The sequence below is a fragment of the Carcharhinus amblyrhynchos genome, chromosome 34, assembly GCF_965287045.1.
Source record: "Carcharhinus amblyrhynchos chromosome 34, sCarAmb.v2.hapA, whole genome shotgun sequence".
Lineage (NCBI taxonomy): Eukaryota > Metazoa > Chordata > Chondrichthyes > Carcharhiniformes > Carcharhinidae > Carcharhinus > Carcharhinus amblyrhynchos.
This window is the reverse complement of record NC_137357.1, coordinates 9,574,352-9,601,302: the sequence shown is the minus strand read 5'-3', so window position 1 is coordinate 9,601,302 and position 26,951 is coordinate 9,574,352. Positions and strand designations below refer to the sequence as shown.

Sequence of the window (26,951 nt, the reverse complement as noted above, 5' to 3'; positions counted from 1 at the left end):
AGTTTAGGACGAGGGGGTATGCGCACACCACACGCACAGTCCTTCGCCTAGCCCATAGTGGACATCATTTTGACGATGGCATTAGCACACCAGACAAAGGAAGCCATGGAGAGAATAGTGAATGCTTCGAAGATCATTTCCTAATTCTCGCGAGAGGTGGGGTACAAGAGGATTGGAGGGATGGAAACTTTGAGCAGTCAACTCTCAAGTAAAGAAATACAGTAGCCAAGCTATACATAAAGAAGTTTCCACCAACTTCAAATTAATCAATGACCAGATAATTTGTTTTTGATGGTGTTGGGAAACACTGGGAGAAATTCCTACGCTTCTCTGAATGGTGTTTTAGGATCTTTTGCACATATCATTTACCCATAATGTACAATGGTGAGAAGAATGGGCTAGAAAATTATAGATTGGCCAGTCTGACTTTGGTGGCAGACAAATCATTGGAATCAGTTCTGAAAGACAGGATACATATAACCCTTTGGCACAGAGATTTCTCGCATTAAGTTAGGGGAAGATCACATCTTTCAACTTAATCAAATTGTGAAAGGAACATAGGATTGATGACGGTAGTGCAGGGGATGCTGTCTGCATGGACTTTATTAAGAAGCTTGACAAGGTCCTACATAGCAGATTAGTCAATACCGTGAAATTCCATGGAATACAGGGCAAAATGCCAAGTTGGATCAAACATTAATCCACAGGATACAAAGGGTAGGTTGACAGCTGATTTTGTGAATGAAAAGCAGATTCCAGTGGTGTTCCACAGGGTTCAGGGTTGGGGCCCTGTTTGTTGTACGTAAAAATGACTTGACCTTAAATGTGTGAGGCATGATTGGGAAATTTGCACGAATATAGGCTGTGTCACGAGTGAAGAGCTTAGCTCTTGTCTCCAGAAGTATGTTAACTGGTTGGTTCAATGGGCGGAAAAGTGGCAAATGGAATTCAATCCAGAGAAGTGTAAGATATTGCATTTGGGGAGGGCAAACAAAGATAGGCAATACACAGTAAATGGAAAGATATTGAGAGGGGTAGAGGCAGTGAGAGACGTTGGAATGAAAGTTCACAAATCCCTGAAGGTAGCATCTTGGGTGAATAAAGCATTAAAGAAAGTGAATGGAATGTTTTTGTTTACTGAATGGGGTACTGAATACAAAAGCAGGGATGTAATGCTGTATAAATGCTGGTTAGGCCTGAGCTGGAGTTTTGAGTTCTGGTCACCACATTACAGGAAAGACATAATTGCTCTGGAGTGAGTAGAGAAGGAGTGTTGCCAGGGCTTGATAATTGTAGCTACGAGGAGAGATTGGAGAGGCTCGGATTGTTTTCCTTGGAATAGAGGAAGCTAATTAAGGTGTACAAAATTATGAGGGGCTTTGACAGGAACGATCCATTTCCCCAAGCTGAGGGGTCCTTTATCTGGGGCATAGATTTAAGGTGTTTGGTAGAAGAATTACCTTCCAAAGGGTGATGCGATCTGGAATTCACTGCCTGGTTGAGGCTGAAACGTTTAACTGGCTTAAAAGGTTCCTGGATCTGTATCTGAAGTGTTATATTCTGCAAGGCTACTGACTAGATGCTGCAATGTAAGATGAAAGTGAGAAGCTGATTTCCTTTTTTGCTCCCAGTGTGGACAAGGTTGTGCTCTCAGCCCCCTACAAAACTCCTTATACATCTATGACTACGTGGCCAAATTCCCCTCCAATTTGATTTTCAAGTTTGCTGATGACACCACCGTAGTGGGTACAGGAATGAGATAGAGAATCTGGTGAACTGGTTCGCCAACAATAATCTCTCCCTCAATGTCAACAAAACAAAGCAGATTGTCATCGACTTTAGAAAGCTCACCAATGCCTCTACTTTCTTAGAACATTAAGGAAATTTGGCATGACAGCTACGACTCTCAGCAATTTTTACCATACGCCATAGAAAGCATTCTTTCTGGTTATATCACAGCTTAGTATGGCTCCTGCTCTGCTCAAGACCGCAAGGAACTATAAAAGGTCGTGAATGTAGCCCAGTCCATCGTGTAAATCAGCCCACCATCCATTGACTCCGTCTACAGTTCCTGCTGCCTCGGAAAAACAGTCAGCATAATTAATGATCCCACGTATCCCAAACATTCTCTCTTCCACTTTCTTCTGTTGGGAAAACGATATAAAAGTCTGAGATCACGTACCAATCAAATCAAGAACAGCTTCTTCCCTGCTGCTGTCAGACTTTTGAATGGACTTCCCTTGTATTAAGCTGATCTTTCTCTGCACTCTAGATATGACTGTAACACTACATTATGCAGTCTCTCATTTCCTTCTCTACGAACAGAATGTTTTGTCTGTATAGTGCGCAAGAAACAATAATTTTTACTGTATGTTCATACATATGACAATAATAATTCAAATCAAATCAAATCCTAATCTGTGGACTTAGGTGGAAATTTCCTGGGAAGTTTAAACTTTCAATGGTCAATTCCCCTGCTCCCCAGGAACCTCCACGAATGTCTCCGAGTTAAGATTCAGAGGCTTTGAACAGTTCCATGGTATTTAGCTGCACAGTTACTCAAATACAGATTAAAACCAGGAAGCAACACAACTGATCACCCTCACCCCCCTCACAGTCACTACACCCCACCGCCCCCATCACTCCTCCAACCACCCCTTCCCACAACTGCCTTCCTGACTTGAACCAACTGGCTGTCCTGTTTTGCTCCGATTTACCTTGCCTTTCCATCTTCCCCCCACCCCGCCTCCCCGCCTGCCCTCCCCCACATACCCCATCCAGACTTATCTTCACCCCACTTATCACATCACCCACCAACCTGCCTACCCTTCTCATCTACCCACTATCATCGACCATTTACTCACCCACCTATTCATTGACCTTTTGCACCAACCTGCCATGAGGGACTTTGTCAAATGCTTTACTAAAACCCATATCGACGACATCCACGGCCCTTCCCTCATCAACCATTTTTGTCACCTCCTCAAAAAACTCCACCAAATTTGTGAGGCATGACCTGCCTCTTACAAAACCATGCTGTCTGTCACTAATGAGATTGTCCATTCTAAATGTGCATACACCCTACCTCTAAGCGTCCTCTCCAACAATTTCTCCACCATGGACCTCAAGCTCACTAGCCTATAATTACCCGGGTTATCCTTGCTACCCTTCTTAAATAACGGTACCACATTCACTATCCTCCAATCCTCTGGGACCTCACCTGTGTCCAATCAAGAGACAAAGATTTCTGTCAGAGGCCCAGCAATTTCATCTCTTGTCTCCCTGAGCAGTCTAGGATAGATGCCATCAGGCCCTAGGGATTTATCAGTCTTAATGTTCCCTAAAAAACCTAACACTTCCTCCCTTGTAATGGAGATTTTCTCCAATGCGTCAACACTTCCCTCTGAGACACTTCCAGTCAACACGTCCCTCTCCCTTGTGAATACCGATGCAAAGTATTCACTTAGGATCTCCTCTACTTCCTTGGGCTCCAATTCCCCTCCTTTGTCCCTGAGAGTTCCCATTTTTTTCCCTGACAACTCTTTTGTTCCTAACGTATGAATAAAATGCCTTAGGATTCTCCTTAATCCATTCTGCCAAGGACATTTCATGACCCCTTTTTGCCCTTCTAACTCCCTGTTTGAGTTCTTTCCTACTTCTTCTGTATTTCTCCAGTGCTCCATCTGTTTTTCGCTGCCTGGATCTAACGCACATCTCTCTTTTCTTTTTGATGAGACCCTCAATTTCCTTCCTTTTTACAGGCACATGCCCGTCCTGCAGCCCCATCAACTGCTCCCTAAAAAACTTCCACATGCCAGCTGTGCATTTACCCTCGAACAGCCTCTCCCAATCAACAGCCACCCATTCCTGCCTCATCCGGCAAAATTTAGCCTTACCCCAATTCAGCACCCTACCCGTAGGACAACACTCATCCTTTTCCATTACTATCCTCAAGTTTACAGGTCAGTGGAGTGGAGTATGTAGTGGAGCAATGGACAGCGAGCATGGCGGTGGGCGAGTGTGGGGAGATGGGCAGGTGAGTGGGTGAGTGTGGGGGATTGGCAGGTGAGTGGGTGAGTGTGGGGGATTGGCAGGTGAGTGGGTGTGTCTGGGGGATAGGCAGGTGAGTGGGTGAATGTGGAGGAATGGACAGTGAGTGTGGGGGTGGGTGAGTGTGGTGGGGAGATGGGCAGGTGAGTGGGTTAGTGTGGGGGGATGGGGAGGTGAGTGGCTGTGTGTGTGGGAGGATGGACAGTGAATCTGGGGATGGGTGAGTACCTGAGTGTATGGGGTTGAGTGAGAGTCTGCCTTATGCCCAGTCTCTGGTTTCCCACTAATTCATCCCATCAAACACCAAAACACATGCACCCACTCACACTCTGGTTATTCTATGACTTACTTTCTTTCTAATAATTTATTGTTAAGACAGGACTGTTCTGCTCAGCAATTGTTTCTTTCCTTAAAACCTCAAATTTGTTTTGAAATTCAGTTTATTTCCATGTCAAACCTTATCTTTCTGAAGCCTGTTGAGTGAGAAAATATACAAATGTGGCACTGACGAGCGAAAAGATTGGACAAATCTATGTTCTAAACCTGTAAAAGACACTTTTTTTGCAAAAGTATGATGAGTTACAGAAAATCAATCTCTTCCTGGTTTTATTCAGCTTTTGCTCGGGTCTGAATTTCTGAAGGTAGGCATATTTCATCTTATGGATATAATGAATCAGACAAAATACAGGTAAACAATTGTGTGTACTTTGTGTCCCTTCTATTGGATGCAGCTAACTTAGTTCTACTTTTTTTATCTTGTGGAGCATTTGATGTAATCTGTCTCCTGAAAAAGTAAACGTCATTTGGCTATCCCAATAGGCCAATAGGTACCGCCCTAGGTGAAATTTACATTTCAGCCAGTCATTTCAGGAAGCTTCAAGATTGTCCATAAAATGACATACACATTGGCTATTCAAAAGGCCATTTAAAGCAGCCAGTTCTAGATATAAAGTCCAATGTTCATTCCACTTTGTTTGCTGCTGACTGCTCTGTCTGAGGTTAGAACAGATCTGAAAACAAGACTTGCAATTTGAATATTCCAACGTTGCTGAACAAGTATCTTTTACTCAAGAAATATCACCATTTTTAGTCAAGCAATGAACAAAGAAAAGAAGGCGAGAGGCACAAATTACATAAATCTGGATGAATTTCACATTTCTAAAGAGTGGGGATTTGTTTTACCAGATCCATTGGTATGTAGTTGTTTTTCTACCGCTGTTAAATATTGAATTGAAATTCATGTTTCACTTCCATTTGATACTCAGACTTTCAGTGTGCAATGGAAGAAGCACTTTTTAAAAATAATTATATGCAGAATTTTCTTCCTGAGATTTAGCAGTCATGAGACTGGTAAAGTTGAAAGAAATATGTTTTTGTTTTGCATGCTTCCAAAGTGTTCTAGTTTATTAGTCAGAGACAGGTTGTTCACATTGAGAATCAATTATCAGTGCAGAGGAAAATGTAACTTTTCAGGAAATTTTTACTTTAATATGACTTTAAAAAGAGGGCAAAAGCAAGGAGATTGTGTTGAACCGATTAAATCACTCTATAAAACAGAGGTTCTGTCACAATGGAAGTATTGCGTTCTGTTCTGGGTACTGGACTTTCAGAAAAACGCAAAGACCTGAGGGAAAGCACAGAAACGATTTCAGAAACGGTTTCAGGGATAATGTATAGATAAATTTAAGAACCTGAAGAAGGTTCTCCTCAAAACAAACAAGTTGGAAATGAGATCAAAGCAAATGACCATAGCTACTGGGATCTGAAGCAAAACCAGAAAATGCTGAAAAATCTCAGCAGATCTGACGGTAGCCGTGGAGAGAGAACAGAGCCTACGTTTTGAGTCTGACGATGAGTGATCCAGACTCAAAATGTTAGCTCTATTCTCTCTCCACAGATGCTGCCAGAGCTGTTGAGATTTTCCAGCAGTTTCTTAATTTGGAGATGATACTTGGTAGAGGTGTTCAAAACTACGAGGAGTCCAGACAGAATTGATAGAGGGTAGCCATTCACATTAGAGAAAGGGTTGAGAACCAGGGGGCAAGAAGATTTGTAAAGTAAGGAAATTAGGTGCATTGTTCTTTCAGAGAGCTAGCAGGGTCACAATGGGCCAAATGGCCTCCTTTAACTATTCTCTAATTCTATGGGGAAAAAAACTTTTCTACATAGCAAGTTGTGAAGATTTGTAATACACTGCCAAAGCATGTAGTGAGAGAGGCTGTATCAATCATGACTTTGAAATTGAAATTAGGATGAAAAGGGAAGGAAATTGAAGGGCTAATAGTCAGGATAGGAGGGTGACTCTCCGGATGGCTTTTACAGGCAGCTGGGATTGAATCAATGGGCCGAAAGCATCTTTCTGTGCTGTAACAATTCTATGATTTTTAACTTCCTGAAATGTCAACTGTTAAATCATATTTTAAGTTATTTATACAGTTTGAAATCAAATAAAGTCAGTTGGAGGTTCAAAGTCAGCTGCGGTCAGAACTCCAGGCACATGCAAAGTTTCCAAAATACTAATTTAACTTTTTTTTTCATTCACACCACATATTTTGAGGCAAGTTTTAATTACATAATATTTCCTATGTGGCACACCTTCAAGCATGTGTTTTCACCTCCTTTGCAAAAGTGCCACCCTTCCCTGATCTGCCATACTGAAAATACTTGCCACTAATTTATCCATGTCATTTTTTGGAAGATAAAGAAAAAATCTATATTTGTATTGCAGCCAATGCTATGCTCTTTAGTTGGAGTTTCAAAGTCAACTGCGGTCAGAACTCCAGGCACATGCAAAGTTTCCAAAGTAGTAATTTAACTTCTTTTTTCATTCACACCACATATTTTGAGGCAAGTTTTAATTACGTAATATTTCCTATGTGGCACACCTTCAAGCGTGCGTTTTCACCTCATTTGTTCGATCCATTTATAAGTGACTGTTTTGCTAAAGAAACAGGTACACTATAATTCCACAGATGTACATTTTGACAGTCTAAAGTGTCAGGATAAATGCATCACAGGAGTCAGGCCCATCGGGCTCATGCCCACCCTGTGCAAAAACAATTTAACCTTGTCCTACTCCCTTGCCCTTTTCAATTGGTCCTGCAATTTTCTGCTCTTTGGGTGCTTATCCAATTATTTTTTAAAAGCTATGATTGAATCTGCCGACATCACCGTTTCAGGCAGTGTAATCCAGATCTCAACTACCGACTGACAAAGGGAGTCATGATGCAGTTTGACGCAACTGAATTCTTTTCAATTCCTCAGCAGTACATCCAATAAATCCCTCCTCCATCAGCATCATTATGTCAAATAAACTGTTCAAACAAAAACAAATCTATTTTTTGATGCTGGAACTGACATGTTCAGAATCAAAGTGAATAAAATAAAAGGAAAATTTATTTATTAGTCACAAGGAAGGCTTACATTGACATGCAATGAAGTTACTGTGAAAATCTCCTTGTCGCCACAATCTAGCGCCTGTTCGGGTACACTAAGGGAAAATTTAGCACGGCCAATGCACCTAACCAGCATGTCTTTCAGACTGTGGTAGGAAACTGGAACACCTGGGGGAAACACACACAGACATGAGGAGAATGTGCAAACTCCACACAGAGAAGCCAGGAATCGAACCTGGGTCCCTGGCATTGTGAAGCAGCAGTGCTAACCACTGTGCCACCATGCCACCCAAAAGCTTATAATTTGTCTTGAAATGAAATTAACCATTCTTAGCATTTCAATTGACATTTTTGCTTCCATATAAGAATGCCAATAATTTTAAAACATTTGTTGTTAGTCTGTGGAAAAGTGGCATAAATTTATCTAGCAGCAGTTCGGAAATTAAGGGATGAGATTAATTAGAAAAGAATACTTGGGGGATTTTGTTTTCCACTACACAAATTTATGATTTGTTGATCCAAACTGTACAAAATTTGCATTAAGCTCACTTGGTGAATTACATTTTCTTACCAGTCTGACCTCCCAAAATTCTACAAACCTTGGATGGAAATCGCAAACAGCTTAACTCATCTGATTGAATATCATCAGCTTCGATGCGCAGTGAATAATGTAAGTTCTTCATTTACCACACTTTTAATGCATGAATGGTGTACAGTGTCGGAAAAAATAGTATGTAAGCCAATGTAGTTCTTGTGTGTTACTTCAATGCTTCAACTTTATTTTACTACTATCAGAAGTATTACCAACTGTGCTTTACGTATGTTATTAAATCTGAACTCACGTGAAATCTGTGCTTAAGAAAGGAATACTTAATTTTGTTTATACACACCAGTGGGATTGATGAGATATCCTGTGCACTACGTAAGGTTCATGGGTAGCAATTTTGCCACTCGAACGATGCCAGTCTTGTTCAGTTTGAGTATCATGCAATCACTTGCAGGATCTGTCATTGAAAATAACTGGTTTTACATCATCTGGTAACACAGGCTTGAGAGGCTGTATGATCTACTTATGATCCTCTGTGATTCTCACCCCTGGAATGTTCTCTGCCTCTAAGGAGCACATTTGGGGTCAATTTAAAATGTATCAACTGTGCTTTACCCCATAGCTCTGTCCTAGTCACTTAGAAATATTCTCTTCAGACAAAATACTGATTGATATTCATTGTCCAAGTTGACATACAAGGAAATTTTAAATTGCGCTCACACCAATGTCACCAGATGGCGTAAAGCCAGTTATTTTAACTGGCAAATCCTTTTGATACTTTACATTAATCGCATGATTCTCAAATTGGACAAGATTTGCATCACTTTGAATGGCAAAATTGCTACCCATGAACCTTACATAGTGTACAGGATATCTCATAAATCCCAAATTGTGTGTTGGCAAAATTAAGTATTTCTTTCTTAAGCACAAATTTCAGATGAGTTCAGATACAATATCAGCTATTTGCATTTGTGTCGCACCTATAACATCGCAAACTGTCCCATTGTGCCTCACAAGAGGGTTATTCATCAAAATACCAAGCCAAAGGGAGATTGTCGCAGTCGTGATCAAAACTTATTGAGGAGGTAAATTTTAAAAAAGCACTGCCTGAAAAGATATTGGAAACACATTCAAAAGAGGAGTACTTGGAAGGACTAAATTTACAGGGCCAAAAACAGCAGAATGGGATTGATTGGATAGCTCTACCAAAAAACTGACATAGGTGTGATACACTAAATGACCTCCTTCTGTGTTACATCAAGCTACAATTAAAAGTTTTAACACTTAAATTATGACAGGTAACTTGAATGCAATTTATGAGTTCCACCTCTTTCTTGACACAAATACCTGGAATTCCATCCACGAGGCAGATAGGGAAGTCAGGAAAACTCCCAGCTTGGTCTGCCCACCTGGAAGAAAGTGCCTAGAAAGGAGGAACTTTATTGGCGGGGTTGGATGCAAGCTGGGGTTTGGTTAGTGAATCCGGGAAAAAACATAGAGGCAGCCAAAGGGTTTCCATGTGCTGAGCAGCATTGTTGCAAAAGCAAGCCACAGTCCCCAAAAGAACAAAGAAACATACGGCACAGAAACAGGCCCTTTGGCCCATCAAGTGCAGGTCGATCATGACGCCTTAACTAAACAAACAAAACTACCTTTACTTGGTCCGTATCCCCTCCATTCCCTCCCTACTTATGTATCCATCCAGCTGCCCCTTAAATGTTGCTGGCGCGCGTGCTTCCACCACCTCGTCTGGCAGCACCATCCAGGCACCCACTCTCTGCATGAAAAACTTCCCCTGCACATCTCCCATAAACTTTCCACCTCTCACCTTGAACCTGTGCCCCCTTATAATTGACACTTCCACCCTGGGAAAAGTCTCTGACTATTCATCCTGTTAATGCCTCATAGTTCGGCAGACCTCTATCAGGACTCCCCTCAGTCTTTCCAGTGAAAACAATCCTAGTTTATTCAACCTCTCCTCGTACTCAACATCCTCGAGACCAGGCAACATTCTGGTGAACCTCCTTTGCATTCTGTTCAAAGCTTCCACGTCTTTCTGGTAGTGTGGCGATCAGAACTGCACACAATATTCTAAATGCAGCGCAAAGTTTTATACAACTGCACTGGGATTTCCCAACTCTTGAACTCATGCCCAAGTCATTGAAGGAAAGTATGCCATGTGCCTTCTTAATCACCTTGGCCACCTGTATTGTCACCTTTAAGGAATTTTGGAACTGCACACCCAGATCCCTCTGCGTGTTAATGTTCCTAAGGGTTCTGCCATTTACAGTATAATTCATACCTAAATTTGATCCTCCAAAATGCATCACCTCACATTTGTCCAGATTAAATTCCATCTGTCATTTCTGTGCCCAAATCTCCAATCTATCTATATATATCCTGTTGGATTCTCTGACAATCCTTGGCACTATCAGCAACTCCACCAATCTTTCTGTCATCTGCAAACTTACTAATCAGACTACCCACATTTTCCTCCAGAGCATTTATATATATTACAAACAACAGAGGTTGCAGCGCTGATCCCTGCGGAACACCACTAGCTACTGATCTCCGTTCTGAAAAACTCTCTGTCTTCTATGACCAAGCCAGGACTAGGAGATTCACTAGGTTGATTCTGGAGTTGAGAGGGTTGGCTTATGAGGAGACACTGAGTAGACTGGGGCTATACTCATTGGAATTCAGAAGAATGAGGGGAGATCTAATAGAAACGTATAAGATTATGACTCGTTGGTGTTTAGAAGGATGAGGGGGGATCTTATAGATACGTATAAGATAATGAAACGGATGGATAGGGTAGAGGCAGAGAGATTCTTCCCGCTCAGAAAGGGCAGCAGGACTAGAGAGCACAGCTTCAAGATGGGGGGGTGCAGTTTAGATCGGAGTTGAGGAGGAACTTCTTCACTCAAAGGGTGGTGAACCTCTGGAATTCTCTGCCCGTTGAAATGGTGGAGGCTACCTCGCTAAATATATTTAAGTCACGGGTAGATAGGTTTTTGACAGACAAGGGAATTAAGGGTTATGGGGAGAGAGCGGGAAAGTGGAACTGATCCACTTCAGATCAGCCATGATCTTGTTGAATGGCGGGGCAGGCTCGAAGGGCTAGATGGCCTACTCCTGCTCCTATTTCTTATGTTCTTAAGGGAATAGATAAGATAGAAGCAGGGAGGTTGTTTCCACTGGTGGGTGAAACTAGAATTAGTGGGCACGACCCCAAAATAAGGGGGAGCAAATTTGGGACTGAGTTGAGGAGGAAGTTCTTCACACAAAGGCTTGTGAATCTGTGGAATTCCCGGCCCAGTGAAGCAGTTGAGGCTACGTCATTGAGTGTTTTTAAGGCAAGGATAAATTTTTGAACAGTAACGGAATTAAGGGCTATGGTGAGTGGGCAGATAAGTGGAGCTGAGTCCATGAAAAGATCAGCCATGATCTTATTGAGTGGTGGAGCAGGCTTGAGGGGCCAGATGGCCTACTCCTGCTCATAGTTCTTATGTTCTTATGTAACCATCTAGCCAGCCGACCCAGAATTCCACTGGCCTTTAAAAGCATCCCACATGTCAGATATGGATTTGCCCTCAAATAACTGCTCTGCAACCACAGTCCCCCTGTCTAATTTGGATGTAATTGGCCCTCCCCCAATTAAGCACCTTCACCCGAGGGCCACTCTTATCCTTTTCCAAGAGTGCCCAAAATCTTATGGAATTATGGTCAATCGGTCCAAAATGCTACCCCACTGAAACATCAATTGACCTGGCTCATTCCCCAATACCAAGCCTGTTATGGTCCCTCTCCCTAGTTGGGTTGTCAACGTACTGTGTCAAAAAGCCCTCCTGGACACATCTCACAAATTGTTCTCCATATGTTTATGACACTAAAGTCGGAGGAGTTGTAGACAGTGCAGATGGATGTTACAGTTTGCAGAGGGACATAGATAAGCTGCAGAGCTGGGCTGAGAGGTGGCAAATGAGTTTAACGTGGCAAAGTGTGAGGTGATTCACCTTGGAAGGAGTAACAGGATTACAGAGTATTGGGCTAATGGAAAGACTCTTGGTAGCGTGGATGAGCAGAGATTGCGGTGTACATGTGCATAGATCCCTGAAAGTTGGCACCCAGGTTGATAGGGTTGTTAAGAAGGCATACGGTGTATTAGCTTTTAGTAGATGGATTGAATTTCGGAGCCATGAGATCATGTTGCAGCTATACAAAACTCTGGTGCGGCCACACTTGGAGTATTACGTACAGTTCTGGTCTCCGCATTATAAGAAAGATGTGGAAGCATTGGAAAGGGTGCAGAGGACATTTACCAGGATGTTGCCTGGTATGGTGGGAAGGACTTATGAGGAAAGGCTGAGGGACTTGAGGTTGTTTTTGTTAGTGAGAAGATGGTTAAAAGGTGACTTAATTGAGGCATATAAGATGATCAGAGGATTAGATAGGGTGGACAGTGAGAGCCTCTTTCCTCAGATGGTGATGGCTAACACAAGGGGACATAGCTTTCAATTGAGGGGTGTTAAATATAGAACAGATGTCAGAGGTAGGTTCTTTACTTAGAGTGTGGAATGCTCTGCCTGCAGCAGTATGGACTCGCCAACTTTAAGCGCATTCAAATGGTCATTGGATAAACATATGGATAACGTTGGAATAGTTTAGGTTAGAGGGTCATTAGATTGGTTCCACTGGTCGGCGCAACATCGAGGGCCATCCGTCTCCATCGACAACGCAAAGATCATCGCCAGGGGCTCTGCAATCACTTCTCTCGCCTCCCACAGTATCCTGGGGTACATCCCATCTGGTCCCGGCGACTTATCTATCTTGATAGAATTCAAAAGTTCTAACACATCCTCCTCCTTAATATCCACATACTCAATCTTTTCCGTCTGCTGCAAATCCATAGCAAAATGTCCCAGATCAGTTTCCACCGTGAATACTGAGGCAAAGTACTCATTAAGCACCTCTGCCATTTCTTCTGGTTCCACACAGTCCTTTCCCCCTTCACCTTTTATAGGTCCTATCCCTTCTCTTCTCATCCTTTCACCTTTCACATACTTATAGAAGGCCTTGGGATTCTCCTTAATCTTACCCGCCAAGGTCTTCTCATGACCCCTTCTGGCTCTCCTAATTTCCCTTTTAAGCTCCTTTCTACAGTCCTTATACTCCTCAAGATCCTTAACATCTCCTAGTTCCCTGAACCTTTTGTACACCTTCCTTTTCCTCCTGACTAGGTTCAACACAGCCTTCGTGCACCACGGTTCCCGCGACCTACCAAAACCCCCTTGTCTCATCGGAACATTGTCATGCAGAGCTCCAGACAAACATTCCTTGAATATCCGCCACCTTCCTTCGGTACTTTTCCCTAAGTACGCCTCCTTCCAGTTTATTTGTCCAAGTAACTTCCTGACTTCTTCGTATCTCCCCTTACTCCAGACAAACACCTTCCTAGCCTGCCTGATTGTATCTCGTTCCAACGCAATTGTGAAGGAGATAGAATTATGGTCACCATTCCCAAGATGCTCTCCTACCGAGAGATCCATCACCTGCCCTGGTTCATTCGCCAGTACCAGGTCAAGTACAGCCTCTCCCCTCGTAGGCTTATCCACATACTGTGTCAGGAAACCTTCCTGAACACACCTAACAAACTCCTCCCCATCCAAACCCCTTACCCTAGGTATATTCCAGTCGATGTTTGGGAAATTGAAGTCTCCCATCACGACAACTCTGTTATTACTACATCTCTCCAGAATCTGTTTCCCTATCTGCACCTCAACTTCCCTGTCACTATTGGGCGGCCTATAGAATACACCCAGCAAAGTTTTTGACCCTTTGCTGTTCGTTACTTCCACCCACAGAGACTCTGTAGATAATCTCTCCACGGCATCCTCCTTCTCTGCAGCCATGACACTGTCTCTAATCAACAGTGCCACTCCACCACCTCTTCTGCCACCCTCCCTGTCCTTCCTGAAGCATCTGAAACCTGGCACCTGAAGTACCCAGTCCTGTCCCTGAGACATCCAAGTCTCCGTAATGGCCACCACATCACATAATTTTCATTAATTATTTATTTAAAAATGGTGGAAAGCTTCCAATTTGGGACCAATCATTCATTATATTATGGACAATGGGTTGGGGGTGGTGGGGAAAGCTGTCAGCTAACCATCCCTCATATTATATGTGCTCTCCCACTGAAAATATGTGTGTGTGTGTGTGTCTGTGTAGTGGGGTGGAGGGAAGCTATTAGTGGAACATCAGAATGGAGGATTCTGACCTTGACCCAGCAATCATGTTTGTCAGCTGGTATTACTGTATAAGGACCAGGAGTGGGATCAATGGCTGATTTTCCCTTTGCCGAGTCCAGAAGCATGAAAACCCCTCTTGCTTATCTCTCCTATCACCAGTTACGTGGAAATTAAACTTGGGACCCACTGGTCCTGTACGATATCTGGGAGTGCTGCAAGTGATTATTGTTTAATTGTCCCAGATGAACAAAATTAGCTTGGTTTTCACTCCTGATTTCTAACCAGTGAAACCTGTTGTCCAGTACACATATATTGAAATGAGGACAGAAGAAATTTTATCTTCGATCTCTTTCAGCCAATTGCCTATTCACACTCAGTATGCAAGTCCACTCAGAAGTAGATAGTGATGGATTGCCAGAAGGGCATGGTCCGAACTGGAGTAGGCAGGGTAACTGGGCCAAAAACTGCAGGATGAGGTGTGATGGAGTAAATTCCAGTACAATCCTTGAATTTTATTTCTCCTCTTTTTGGTTTAACAGATGCAACTTCTGAGCACAGGTTTTCTATTTGGGTATAAACAGCTACGGTTGGCACACATGGCACTCAGCTTCATTACAATGGGCTACGTGTGGCAGGAGGGAGAACACAACATTGCAAAGGTTTGAATGCATGTGTCTCATGTTATGATGCAAATTGAAAGCTACTTAATGGTCAGATCTGACAGTGAAACCATTTCATAACCTTTCAAACATCTAATTTGACTTTTTGAACCTTAAATAGAGCTCTTGTCAGAAAATTAGAAAACTGGATGAAGCAAAATGTGTATGAATATCTGCTTTACTCGCCATGCCTTCCATTTTCTATTTTCGTACTTAACATCTAAGTAACAATTGCCCTGTTTTCTCTGGACAGAAGAATAGGTCAATGATCTATTCAGAGCTATTTCAGGCTGCAGGGAGATATGGAGGAATAATTTTTGGCCCAGATAGCGTTTGTCCTCTGTGCAACATCTTCACTGACAAGATTTCAAACTCACTTGCAGGAATGTGCAAGTGCAAGTTAATAACCTACAACTAAGCCATACAACGGTTTTTACCCTCCAACACACCACTGCATTATCATCAGCTTTGTACAATGACATTTGTAAATCTTATAAGATAGTTTTGCTTCATCAGTAGTTCCCAGGAAAATTAATCTTGATTAGCTCTTATTAATTGTTGGCTTACTCTGTTTCAATCTTGTGCAAATGAGGATTTGAAAAGAACAATTTTAGGCACAGTTTCCTCATTCGTGATGAGAACATCAAGGTCTGTTCAATATGTTGAGAGACATTGCAATTACTGTGAACACAAATTTACATAGCATGAATATTGCTGAGGTTGAGCTAGCAAACCGGAGATAAGTATTCACAGTATGTCAAGTTATAAAAATAATAATTTCTGGAATAACTTAATGAAAATGAATCACAAAAGCTGCCAGATTGCGAGATAAATCCACCAGAGTCACTCCTATGAAGCAGAAGGAAATCTGCTTACCTCAACTGAGGCCTGATCTTTTTATGACCCAAATTCCAAATATTGTGGTTGATTCTTAATGAACAAGCCGTTCAGTTGCAAAATGCTGGATGAATTGCTTTCCCTTCTATTTTGATTGCAGGACAGCTCTATATGATTTTAAAAATTATTTTTATGGGTTGTGGGCATCACTGGCAATTGTATTGCCCATCCCTAATTGCCCCTGAAAAGGTGGTGGCAGGTGGTGGTTCTTGAATTTATGGGGTGTAGGTACATCCACTGCTCTTAGGATGGGGGGGAAGCAGGGGTGGAGTTCCAAGATTTTGACCCAGCAACATTGATGGAATATTTTAAGTTGGGAAGTGTTTTCAGAATATTTTAAGTTGGGAAGGGAACTTTCAGGTAATGATGATCCCATGCCTTTGTCCTTCTACTTGTGTCAAGGTCACAGATTTGGAGGGTGCTGCCAAAAGAGCCTTGGTGGATTACTGCAGGTCATCTTGTTGAAGGTACATACTTCTGGCACCCGGCTTCGGTGGTGGAAGGAGTGGATGTTGGAAGTGCTGGATTGGTGCCAATCAAACAGGCTGCTTTGTCTTGTGGAGTTAAGCTTTTTGACTGTTGTTGGAGTTGCACTTATCTGGATACACCTTCAGCTTTGGGGAGTCAGGGGGTGAATTACTGTCAGTAGAATTCCAAGCCCCTGACATATATTGCTGCCACAGTACGTATATGGCTGGTCCAGTTCAGTTTCTGGTCAATGGGGACCCCTACAATGTTGACAGTGGCAATTCAGTGATGGGAGTCCAACTGAATGTCAAGGGAAAATAGTTTGGATTCTCTCTTGTGGATCATTGCCCAACATTTATGTGCTGCAAATGTTGTACAGTTCTGGTCACCGCATTATAAGAAAGATGTGGAAGCATTGGAAAGGGTGCAGAGGAGATTTGCCGGGATGTTGCCTGGTATGGTGGGAAGGTCATATGAGGAAAGGCTGAGGGACTTGAGGTTGTTTTTGTTAGAGAGAAAAAGGTTAAGAGGTGACTTAATTGAGGCATACAAGCTGATCAGAGGATTAGACAGGGTGGACAATGAGAACCTTTTTCCTTGGATGCTGATGGCTAATACAAGGGGACATAGCTTTAAATTGAGGGGTGATAAACATAGGACGGATGTTAGAGGTAGGTTCTTTACTCAGAGGATAGTAAGGGTGTGGATTGCCCTGCCTGCAGCAGTAGTGGACTCGCCAAATTTAAGCGCATTCAAATGGTCATTGGATAGACATATGGATAATATTGGAATAGTTTAGGTTAGAGGGTCATTAGATTGGTTCCACTGGTCGGCGCAACATCGAGGGCCAAAGGGCCTGTACTGCGCTGTAACGTTCTATGTTATCAGCTCAAGCCCAAATGCTGTCCAGGTTATGTATATGAATATGGACTGGTTTAGTATCTGAGGACTCATGAATAGTGCTGAATATTGTGTAATCATCTGTGAACATCCCCACTTCTGACCTTCTGGTGATGTGGAGTTCGTCGATGAAACAGTTGAAAGTGGATGAGCCTAAGACACTCCCGGGAAACTCCTGCTGAAACTTACCAGGACTAAAATGATTGAACTTCAATAACCATAACAGTCTTCCATTGTGTGAAGCACAAGTCCAAACCAGTTGAGAGTTTATCCCTGGATTCCCACTGACTTCAGTTTTCCTGGGCTCCCTGATGCCACACAAGGCTGTCACTGTTACCTCACCTCTACTGTTCAGTTCTTTTCACCTTGCTTGGAATACAGCTATAATATGTTCAGGAGCTGAGTCACTCTGGCAAAACCCAAACTGAGCTTAAACTGTGCAGTTTATTGTTGAATAGGTGCCCCTTGGAAGCACTGTCAATGACCACTTCCATCACAGTGCTGATGGGGTGGTAATTAGCTGGGTTGGATTTGTCTTGCTTTTTCGGTACAAGACATACACCTAGACAATTCTGAAATTACCACTTTGAATCCAGTGTTGTAGCTGTACTGGAACAGCCTGGCTAAGAGCATCGCTATTCTGGAGTACAAGTCTTCAGTCCTGTTGCTGAAATGTTGTATCCAGTGCTTTTTGCCATTTCTTGATATCACCTGCAGTGAATCAAATTGGCTGGCATCTGCAATGCTCAGAATCTCAAAAGGATGCTGAGATGAATCATTCACAAAGCATGTTTGGCTGAAAGATGAAAATGTTTCAGCCTTATCTTTTGCACTGACTGGTTCTTAATTTTCCATCACCATTCAGTACTATATACAAAGAACAAAGAACAACCCAGCACGGGAAACAGGCCCTTCGGCCCAACGAGCCCGCGCCGCTGCATCACCCTACACCTATTCTACCCTGCATGTCTACGAATGGAACCCTACTCAGTCAGATTCAGGGAAGAAATAGTGTCAATTTGGTAAAAACCGATTAGCCTAAGAGCACATCTTTGGGGTGTGGGAGGAAACCGGAGCGCCCGGAGGAAACCCACGCAACCACAGGGAGAATGTGCAAACTCCCACAGACACAGGCCCAAATCCATGTGTCTGCACAGCCAGCAGTGCTAGTCACTGAGCTGTTGCGGCGCCCGTCTACCGGTCCAGGATCAAGCACACACACCGACATGAAGTACTAGGCCACTCCTGGAACTTCCAAGAGCAGCCCACGCACGACCCGCCGTGTGCATGCCCCTCGTTTGACACGAGGTGGACCTCCACCTGTGGAATAAAGACAAAAATATTAATATTTTAAATAAATAAATATGTGGCAGGACTGCAGAGCTTAAATCTAAATCTGTTGGTTTTGGAATCCAGTGCATGCTACTTCCACCATTTTGCATGCAAGTAGTCCTGCCTTGAAACTTCATTAATGGAGAACCTAATTTTTAGGTATGCCTGCTGCTGCTGCTGCTCCTGGCATGCCCTCTAGCACTCTTCATTGAACCAAGATTGATCCCACATTTTGATGATAATGGTGGGGTGGCAGGATGGTACAGTGGTTAGCAATGCTGCCTCACAGCACCCAAGTTCAATTCTGGCCTTGGGTTACTGTCAATGGATTTTGCACATTCTCTCTGTGTCTGCGTGGGTTTCCTCCAGGTGCTCCAGTTTTCTCCCACAGTCCGAAAGATGTGCAGATGAGGTGGACTGGCCATGCTCAATTGCCCCTTAGCGTCAAGGGGATGAGTAACGTAGACTCATTGGGTTACAGGGATAGGGCCTGGATGCAATTGTGGTCGGTGCAGGCTCATTGGGCCAAATGTCCTCCTTCTGCACTGTTGGGATTCTATGAATTGGGAGGGGAGGTGTTATGTTTATTGGGGCATAGCCCCTTTATGGGAATGGGTCATGTGACCTGTTGTGTGGGGTGACCTGTTGTGTGGGGTGAGTTGTGTGGGAACCACGCTGTGTGGGCAGTCAACGTTTGGCGTGTGGAGCAAGTAGACTAAATATGGATGTGTTCCCTGTCGCAAATTGGAGTAATTCTTGAGGAGACGCCTCACTACTCAGAGATTTACTGGCAGCAAAGGTTGCAGTGTTCAACGGCTCATAAAGTGAAGGACCTCAACATGGACCATCTGGAGATCCACAGTAAAAAGGAAACTCTTGGAGGATGGGTAGGACCATAGGAATGAGAGGGCATCATGGGAAACAGACTCAATAGCTGTCAAAAGCTGGTCTCCACATCTGTTGCTGGCATTGGGTTGCAGGCAATTGGAGGAAGACTCGGTCATTCGGTGATTGCAATACTGAGTGCTTGGGGAGTTCTTAAATTAAGAGAAGAACATGGGGAGCATGGGATGTTCCAGAGCATGGGGCCTAGAAAGCTGAAGATCTGTGGCTGGCAATAAAAGATTTATTTTTATTGCTAGGTACTGCTGAAGTATAGAATTAGGAGTCATAGTTTCAACTGAAGGGGTCTGTTTTTTCGGACTGAGGTGAGGAGAATATTATTTCATTCAGTGGCTGTGAATCTTTGGAATTCTTCACCCCAGGGGGCTGTAATCAGTGAGTCAATAGGTTCAAGACAGAAATCTATAGATATTTAGGATACTAAGGAAAAAGTGTTGAGAGGTTAAGAAGACCAGCCATGATTATGCAGAATAGGCTCAACAGACCAAATGACCTACTTGTGTTGATATTTCTTGTGTTATTTTCAATACTAGGTGCTGCCCAAGAGCCTTGCAGTGCCATTCTGTGAAATATCCAAAATCCTTGGGCTACCACCTATCTTAGTTCATGCAGATTGTGTATTAACAAATTGGAGGAAAAAGGATCCCAATGGGTAAGAACTTCGATAAATTCTTCCACTTACGTATGAGGACATATGTATTGTGATGTTGGTGTTTCTCTTCCTCCCTTGATGGCTGTGGTAAATTGATCAAGGATCTACAAGATACTTCAGTTTCTCCTCTGACTTCTTCACTTATCGATGTTTGAAGATATTGGGATTTGCCTCATGTGCTGATGGGCAATCAATATCTCAGGAAATTATTCACTCATCATGTGTGAACCTTGTAAATGAACAATGGGATAGGAACATCGAAACTGATAAGGCCATTTTGTCCCTTGAGCCTGTTCCAGCATTCAATGATGTCCTGGCTGTTCTACAAGCGAACTCAATTGAACTGCCTTGCCCCTTAACTCTTAATACCTTTGGTGAACAAAAATCTATCAATCTCAGAATTAAAACTAATGATTTTCTGGCATCAACTGCAGTTTGTGGGATCAATTCCAAACTTTTACTATCCTTTGTGGGAATCAGTATTTATGAATTTCACTCCAGTTCTAATTATTTAGATTGTGCCCCTCGTCATAAATTCCACAACAACAGGAATAATTTCTTGGCATCAGTTCTCTTTAATATTTTGTTTGAACATTTTAAGTAGAGTGGAATCAAAAACTGTTGAGCTACATTTTGCAAGACATTTTTCCAGGATTCCGCAGTAATGTGATGAAGTCATCAAAAAAAAAAGTTGTTTAGAATTCTTTTACATACAACGCAACAAAAAAGAAAATCAAATTTCACACTGTTTAACGTAAGTGTTGTGTAAAGACAAAACTTCAAAACCATAAAGGTATTGAAGCAAATTGCTTGTTATGCTGTGTGACTGAACATTTCACTTGTATAATACTGAAATCACAGAAACCCCACAGTGCAGAAAGAGGCCATCTGGGCCATCAAATCTGCATCAACCACAATTCCACACAGGCCCTACCCCTACATCTCCAAGCATTTATCTGCTAATCCTTCTAACCTATGCATCTCAGGACAGTAAGGGCAATTTTAGCATGGCCAATCAACCTAACTCGCACATCTTTGGACTGTGGGAGGAAACCAGAGCACCCAGAGGAAACCCCTGCAGACACAGGGAAAATGTGCAAAATTCACACAGACAGTGACCCATGTCAGGAATTGAACCCAAGTCCCTGGAGCTGTCAATCAGCAGTGCTAACCACTGCGCTACCGTGCCACCCAATAATCGATAAAAATGAAGTATTTGAATCCTGATCCCATCAGTAAAGTTACAAAGCCATTTTCTTTTAATCAAGTTCTCCCTCTCATCATTGCTGTGAAACCAACAAACCATGAGGTGGTGAAAGGCAACAGAATGCACAGCTGACAAAGAAATTTTTGCATCTCTGATCATAAGCAGGTTTTTCCACAATAATTAAATTTCTTTAAGGAATTCCCAAATCCTTTGTCAACAAGACAATGATCTATTGTAATTATTTTTCTGTTGTTTTGGTTCAGGTCAGAAACTCCAAAATGTTTTTTGGAGACCACCTGGATCATAAGTTTTGCATCTTGAATTTGGTTAGGATAAGCATGATAGGTTTCACTTCAGGTATGATTCAAGTGACCCACTTGGGAGCTTTTATCAAACAAAGTTTATTTAAGAATACAGTTAACATGTATAGTAAGAACACTAGCAATAATTTGTATCAATGACAAACAACATCAAAACAATCATGATAATGTGTATAACCCTTAACAAATATAGGAGCTGTCCCAATCAAACCAACCCCAGAAAGAGAACTCTTCAAACAGGTTTAATACAACATAGAATAATACTCATGTGATAGTGGAATTGAGTACTTTGGATGAAGTGTACAATTCTCTAGATAGACTCGCCCGGCCTGCCAACCAGTTTTTTTCTTCCAACAATGCAGAACCATAAATATCCCAGTGAAAATAAACAAACCCCCATTTAAGCAGTAATAAACAGGCATCTCCAGTCAAACCAGTGCCATAATAACAACTGCAGAAAACATGATTTCGAAAAGAACACCTCTTAAAGGCACACTAGCATCACACTGTGTTAATGAGAAATGCAGAAAACCACACTTTTCACCTTCTGAGTGGGTTGTTTTCATTCACACCAGCCTATTAGAATATTTCCTCTGGTATGTCTCTCCCTTTAATAATCGGGTGACCACTGACATATTTATCCCTTTATCGCAGTCACTCTATCCACAGGTTGCAAGCTAAACTACTCAGAAACTCTGATTTCAATAGCTTCACCCTGATGCATTGGCTTTGAGAAGTACAAGAGCAAGACTCTGGGCAAAAGCAATCTTTGCTGCACCAAGCTTTTACTGCCTGATTTATCAGAATGTTTGTATTAATTGTGGTCCAAACCCACCTCACTTTCCATGTTAGCAGTCTCACATTGCACATTAAAAAAAATATAAATTGAATGACGGTTGCTAATTTTGCTGTTCATCTGCTTCAGAAAATATGCTAACTTTTTTTTATTTCTTTCACATAAATCTTTGGTGAATATTTCCAGGGAAATGGAACTGAGGTAAGCAAGGATTATTATTGTTATGTTCCCCTTTGAAATAATGCCTTTCAAATTGGGAAAAGACATACATCAGCAGTGCAGTGACAGAATGACTATCCTCCTCCCAAATCTAAGGCAGATGCCACCTTCTCTCTTCTCCTGCAGCTCAATGAAAACAAGTCAACAAAGTTCAATTCATACCAAAAGATCAAGAAAGGTTGAAAGGATACCGATCTGGATGCTTAAAATGCTGAGCTACAAACAGAATAAGCAGTGGTTACTTTGGAATGTTGGGCTACCTTCAACTGTCTTTGGGCTCTGGATACTTTTGCAGCATTTTTTATTTAGAGATTAAAATAGATGGAGTGTCAGTTGTGGTTTGTGAAAGATTGCGGGCCGTGTCACCTTTTCCACATTTCATGACTTTTCAAATTTTCAGGGTAACTTTATAATTTAACATGTATGCACTTCCATATTTAGATAGGGAGGAAAAGTAACTTGATCTCATTAAGTTTACTCCTGTCAATTTAACAATTTTTACATGAGTTTTAATTTGCTTGTCCTCTTTTGCATATTCATTGTGGAATTTGATATCTTACTTCTGGGAGGTACAGATGGAATTCCAGATTGAATTTACAATGCGTTAATTGTCAGGTCAGATTAAAATAATTTAAGTGTCCTCTCCCCGATGGCTTGTATGGGTCCAACTTGAAAAGTCTCAATTCACTTGTCCTGGACAGGATCAGATGCAAGCCTGTGTCTGATTAAAATCACTGTGGAAGAATACATGACTCTGGTATCAGAATGAAATGTGGCCAGAGTGCTGTAATGGATTTGCCTTATGTTGGCTTCACGAGTGTCATATCATTACGATTATTCATGCTTTTTGACAACCAGCAACAGTCTGATTCCTCAGATGGGCAGAACCTGTGAATGTCTATTGCAAACATAGTTGTTCTGGCTACACAGGTGACACAGGCACTGAGGAGTTTTTGGGTGCTCACAGATATAATGTACGTTCAGCAGTTATTTTTTATTCATTTGTGGAATAGGTGTCACTGGCTGACCAACATTTGCCTATGCCTAGTTGCCCTTGAAACTGAATGGCTCGCTTGGCCATTTCGGAGGGCAGTTGAGAGTCAACTGCATTGATGTGGGTCTGGAGTCACATGTGGGCCAGACCAGGTGAGGACAGCAGATTAGCTTCCCTAAAAGACATTAGCGAACCAGATGATTTTTTTCTGACAATGGTTTCATGGTCATCAGTTGATTCATAATTTCAGCTTTGTTTTGTTGAATTCAAATTCCACCAGCTGCTGTGGTGGGATTCAAATCCAGGTCCCCAGAACATTAGCTGAGTTTTTAGATTAATAATCTAGCAATATTACTACTAGGCCATCGCCTCCCCTCAATAGGTGACATACTGTGAATTTGATCACCAGCTGAGCTGGTAAGGATGTTATGCTGCTATGATCTGGAGAACACAGCTAAAGCAAATTGATCTTTATGGGGCTCATTCTGCAAAGGCAAACATAACCACAGCATATATCAAAAATCTTATCACCAGAAAGGTTCTCTAGTGCAGTGGTTCTCAACCTGTGTGCCTTGAAATTGGTCCTCCCCCAACCCCCAACCTCCCCAAGCACACTGAGAAAAGATTCTAAGTGATTCAAAGTCCATGTAATTAAACTAAAACTAACCTTTGTCTTCAGCTCTCTGTCATCTCCAAGACCCAACAAATCTTGTGCTGACTAGGAAAGAGCCACACATGTGTGGTTTAGACTTTTTCTGTTGGTCAGGCCCATGCACATGGCTAATGGGACTTGGAGCTAAAGAGAAAGGTCTCATGCACCTGCACAAAATGCAAAATCTCAAAAAAACCCTTGGATGATTGGGAGAGACAGGGAGAGGTTAGAAAAAACAAGCAAGAGGGCAGGGAGAAGTTACAAATGAAGTTACCAATAAGGGAAGAAGACAGAGAAAAATAGGAGGTATGCCTCAAAAATTCTTTCTAAAGTATAGAGGTATACCTTGTCATATATGAGCTTGGGAAGCACTGAGTGCACTGCCTTTGAGATATAGTCTTGCTGCATGATATCGAATGATTTATAGCTCAGTCCACACGATCATGCAGACACTGAAAACCAACTGCCCCCTCTCTCTGTTTTGGGTAGTGGAGCTGATTGCCCTTTTTAGAGCTCTGTGCTCTCAGTATTTGCCCTTTTAAATATTTTGACTTCTTCTCCCAGTTCCTTCATGTTTCCTAAAAACACTTGTTCGATAGAAGGGCTTAAGCTCAACAAGTATAGCTTATGTTTTCTCTTGACAAATACTAACTAACTTGAAAGGAAATGTTTTTATTTCAGATTTCTAGCTCTTGCCATTTTTCATTTCATATTTTAATATTTCCAGACTTCAAATCTTGCCTCAATTTTCCTTCTTGTACAAGCCACTCAGTTATTCCTATATGTTACTTTAACTTCATAAACTAAACAAAGAACCTCTTCAGAGGAGTTCCATTCCAATTCTTTTCAGTGAAGAGGCTTCACTTCAAAAGCATAGAACAAATTTAACAATATTAGATTTGTACATCTGAGTAAGATATTGATGGTTGAAAGAAATTGTGGCAAAGGAAGGTTTGATATTCATAGGTTTTAAGATGGTACTTTGCATGGCCACTAGATGGTACTACATTTCTTCCAGAAATTTAGACGTTATCTTCGCACTGCCGGGAGGAGACAGCATGAAAGGATTCTTCCTGGTGACACTCGAGGTGGAACTGGCAGCAGTACAAGGCATCAAGGTACACCCAAGAAAAGTAAAGCATGTTACAAGCTTACAGCAGTAAAATGCAACACATGGTCCAATAGCATGTCAAGGTTTTCTAATGTTCCAATAACTGTCTAAAATCTACCGGTGATTTCATGTTTAGGTTTATTTATTAGTGTCACAAGTAGGCTTATATTAACACTGCAATGACGTTATTGTGCAAATCCGGCACCTGTTCGGGTACACTGAGGGAGAATTTAGCGTAGCCAATGCACCTGACCAGCACGTCTTTTGGACTGTGGGAGGAAAGCAGAGCACCCAGAGGAAATCCATGGGGAGAACGTGCAGACTCCAGACAGTGACCCAAGCAGAGAATCAAACCCGGGTCCCGGTGCTGTGGGGCAGCAGTGCTGACCACTGTGGCATTGCATCACCTTTTATTATCCAGTAGTTATTTTCTGATGAGATAAACACCTGCTTTCAAACAGCCAACAGTGTGAAACAAAGACTTGAGTTGAAACATATACAACTTCTGCTTTGTTAAAATTTATATTTGCTTCATTTCCAAACTGGGAGTACATCTCACTCAATCAAGTGTGACCTGCCTGTCCGAATCACCTCCTTCGGTATCCTGTACTGACGGGTTCATAAACGTCCTGCTGCCACACCTCTGCGAAAGCTGTCTTTGATTGTTGTTCAGAGAGAAAGTGACAGTGTGTTATAGATAGCAATCCTCTTTATTCTTTGTTGAGGGATACTTGACTTGAAAAAAATCCATCTCCATAGCAGCATTATTGACAAGTTCATTAGAACTTAAGAAATTGAAGCAAGAAACATTGATTCAGTTATTTAATAATGTAATAGTTGAAGTTTTACATCACCTTTCTCGCTCTACCCCCATATTTCTTGATTCACTCAGTGTCTAAAAACGTATTAATCTTAGTATTGTGTACAGTTATCAGCTGAGCATCCAAGCTCTCAGGTACGGAATTTCAAAGATTGACAACCATGTGACGAACAAAATTTCTTCTCAGTCCTAAATGGCCAACACCTTACCCTGAGACCAAGGTGCCCGATTGCTGACTCCCCAGTTGGGAAAATAGCTTCCCCGCATCTGCCATGTCAACTCTCCAGGGCTTTTTTTGTTATTTATCCATGGGATGTCAGCATCGCTTGCAAGGCCAATATATGTTATTCACTCCTAATTGCCGTTGAGATGAAGGCTTTGCAATGGACATGGGATGCTTCAGAATCCAAGAAGTTACAAATGGTACAATCAGCAGTGAACATGTAATACTCCTGTGTAATGCTGGAAGGAAAATCATTGTTAAAGGAGCTAAAGATAGTTGGGTCTAGGACAGTATTCAGAGAAATTCCTGCAAGAATGTCTTGGGACTAAGATGATTGGCTTGAATAATCACAACCTTTGTGGAATGTGTGCCTTCTCCTTGACTTTAATTTTGCTCAAATGCTGTTTTATGTCAAGGACAGTTACACTCACTGAACTATGCTGCTTCCATTTTATATAAACCATTATATATATAAAGAAACAAATACCACCTCCTCTCACTCCTGCACCAAATTCCTACTCACCCAATTCTCCAAGTTTTTGATTTAATTTATTA

The 26,951-nt window shown here is 42.1% G+C and overlaps 1 protein-coding gene across 1 annotated transcript in view; it reads left to right on the top strand.

Moving 5' to 3' along the window:
* The first annotated feature begins 5,147 nt into the window (after positions 1–5,147).
* Positions 5,148–26,951, top strand: part of ido1 (indoleamine 2,3-dioxygenase 1) — a 36,951-nt gene continuing 15,147 nt past the window's right edge. The window contains exons 1-6 of the mRNA XM_080216993.1: positions 5,148–5,243; positions 8,020–8,115; positions 14,783–14,902; positions 19,936–20,054; positions 22,564–22,578; positions 25,261–25,360. Coding sequence (XP_080073119.1) covers positions 5,148–5,243; positions 8,020–8,115; positions 14,783–14,902; positions 19,936–20,054; positions 22,564–22,578; positions 25,261–25,360 — 546 coding nt within the window. The remainder of the gene's footprint in view (positions 5,244–8,019; positions 8,116–14,782; positions 14,903–19,935; positions 20,055–22,563; positions 22,579–25,260; positions 25,361–26,951) is intronic.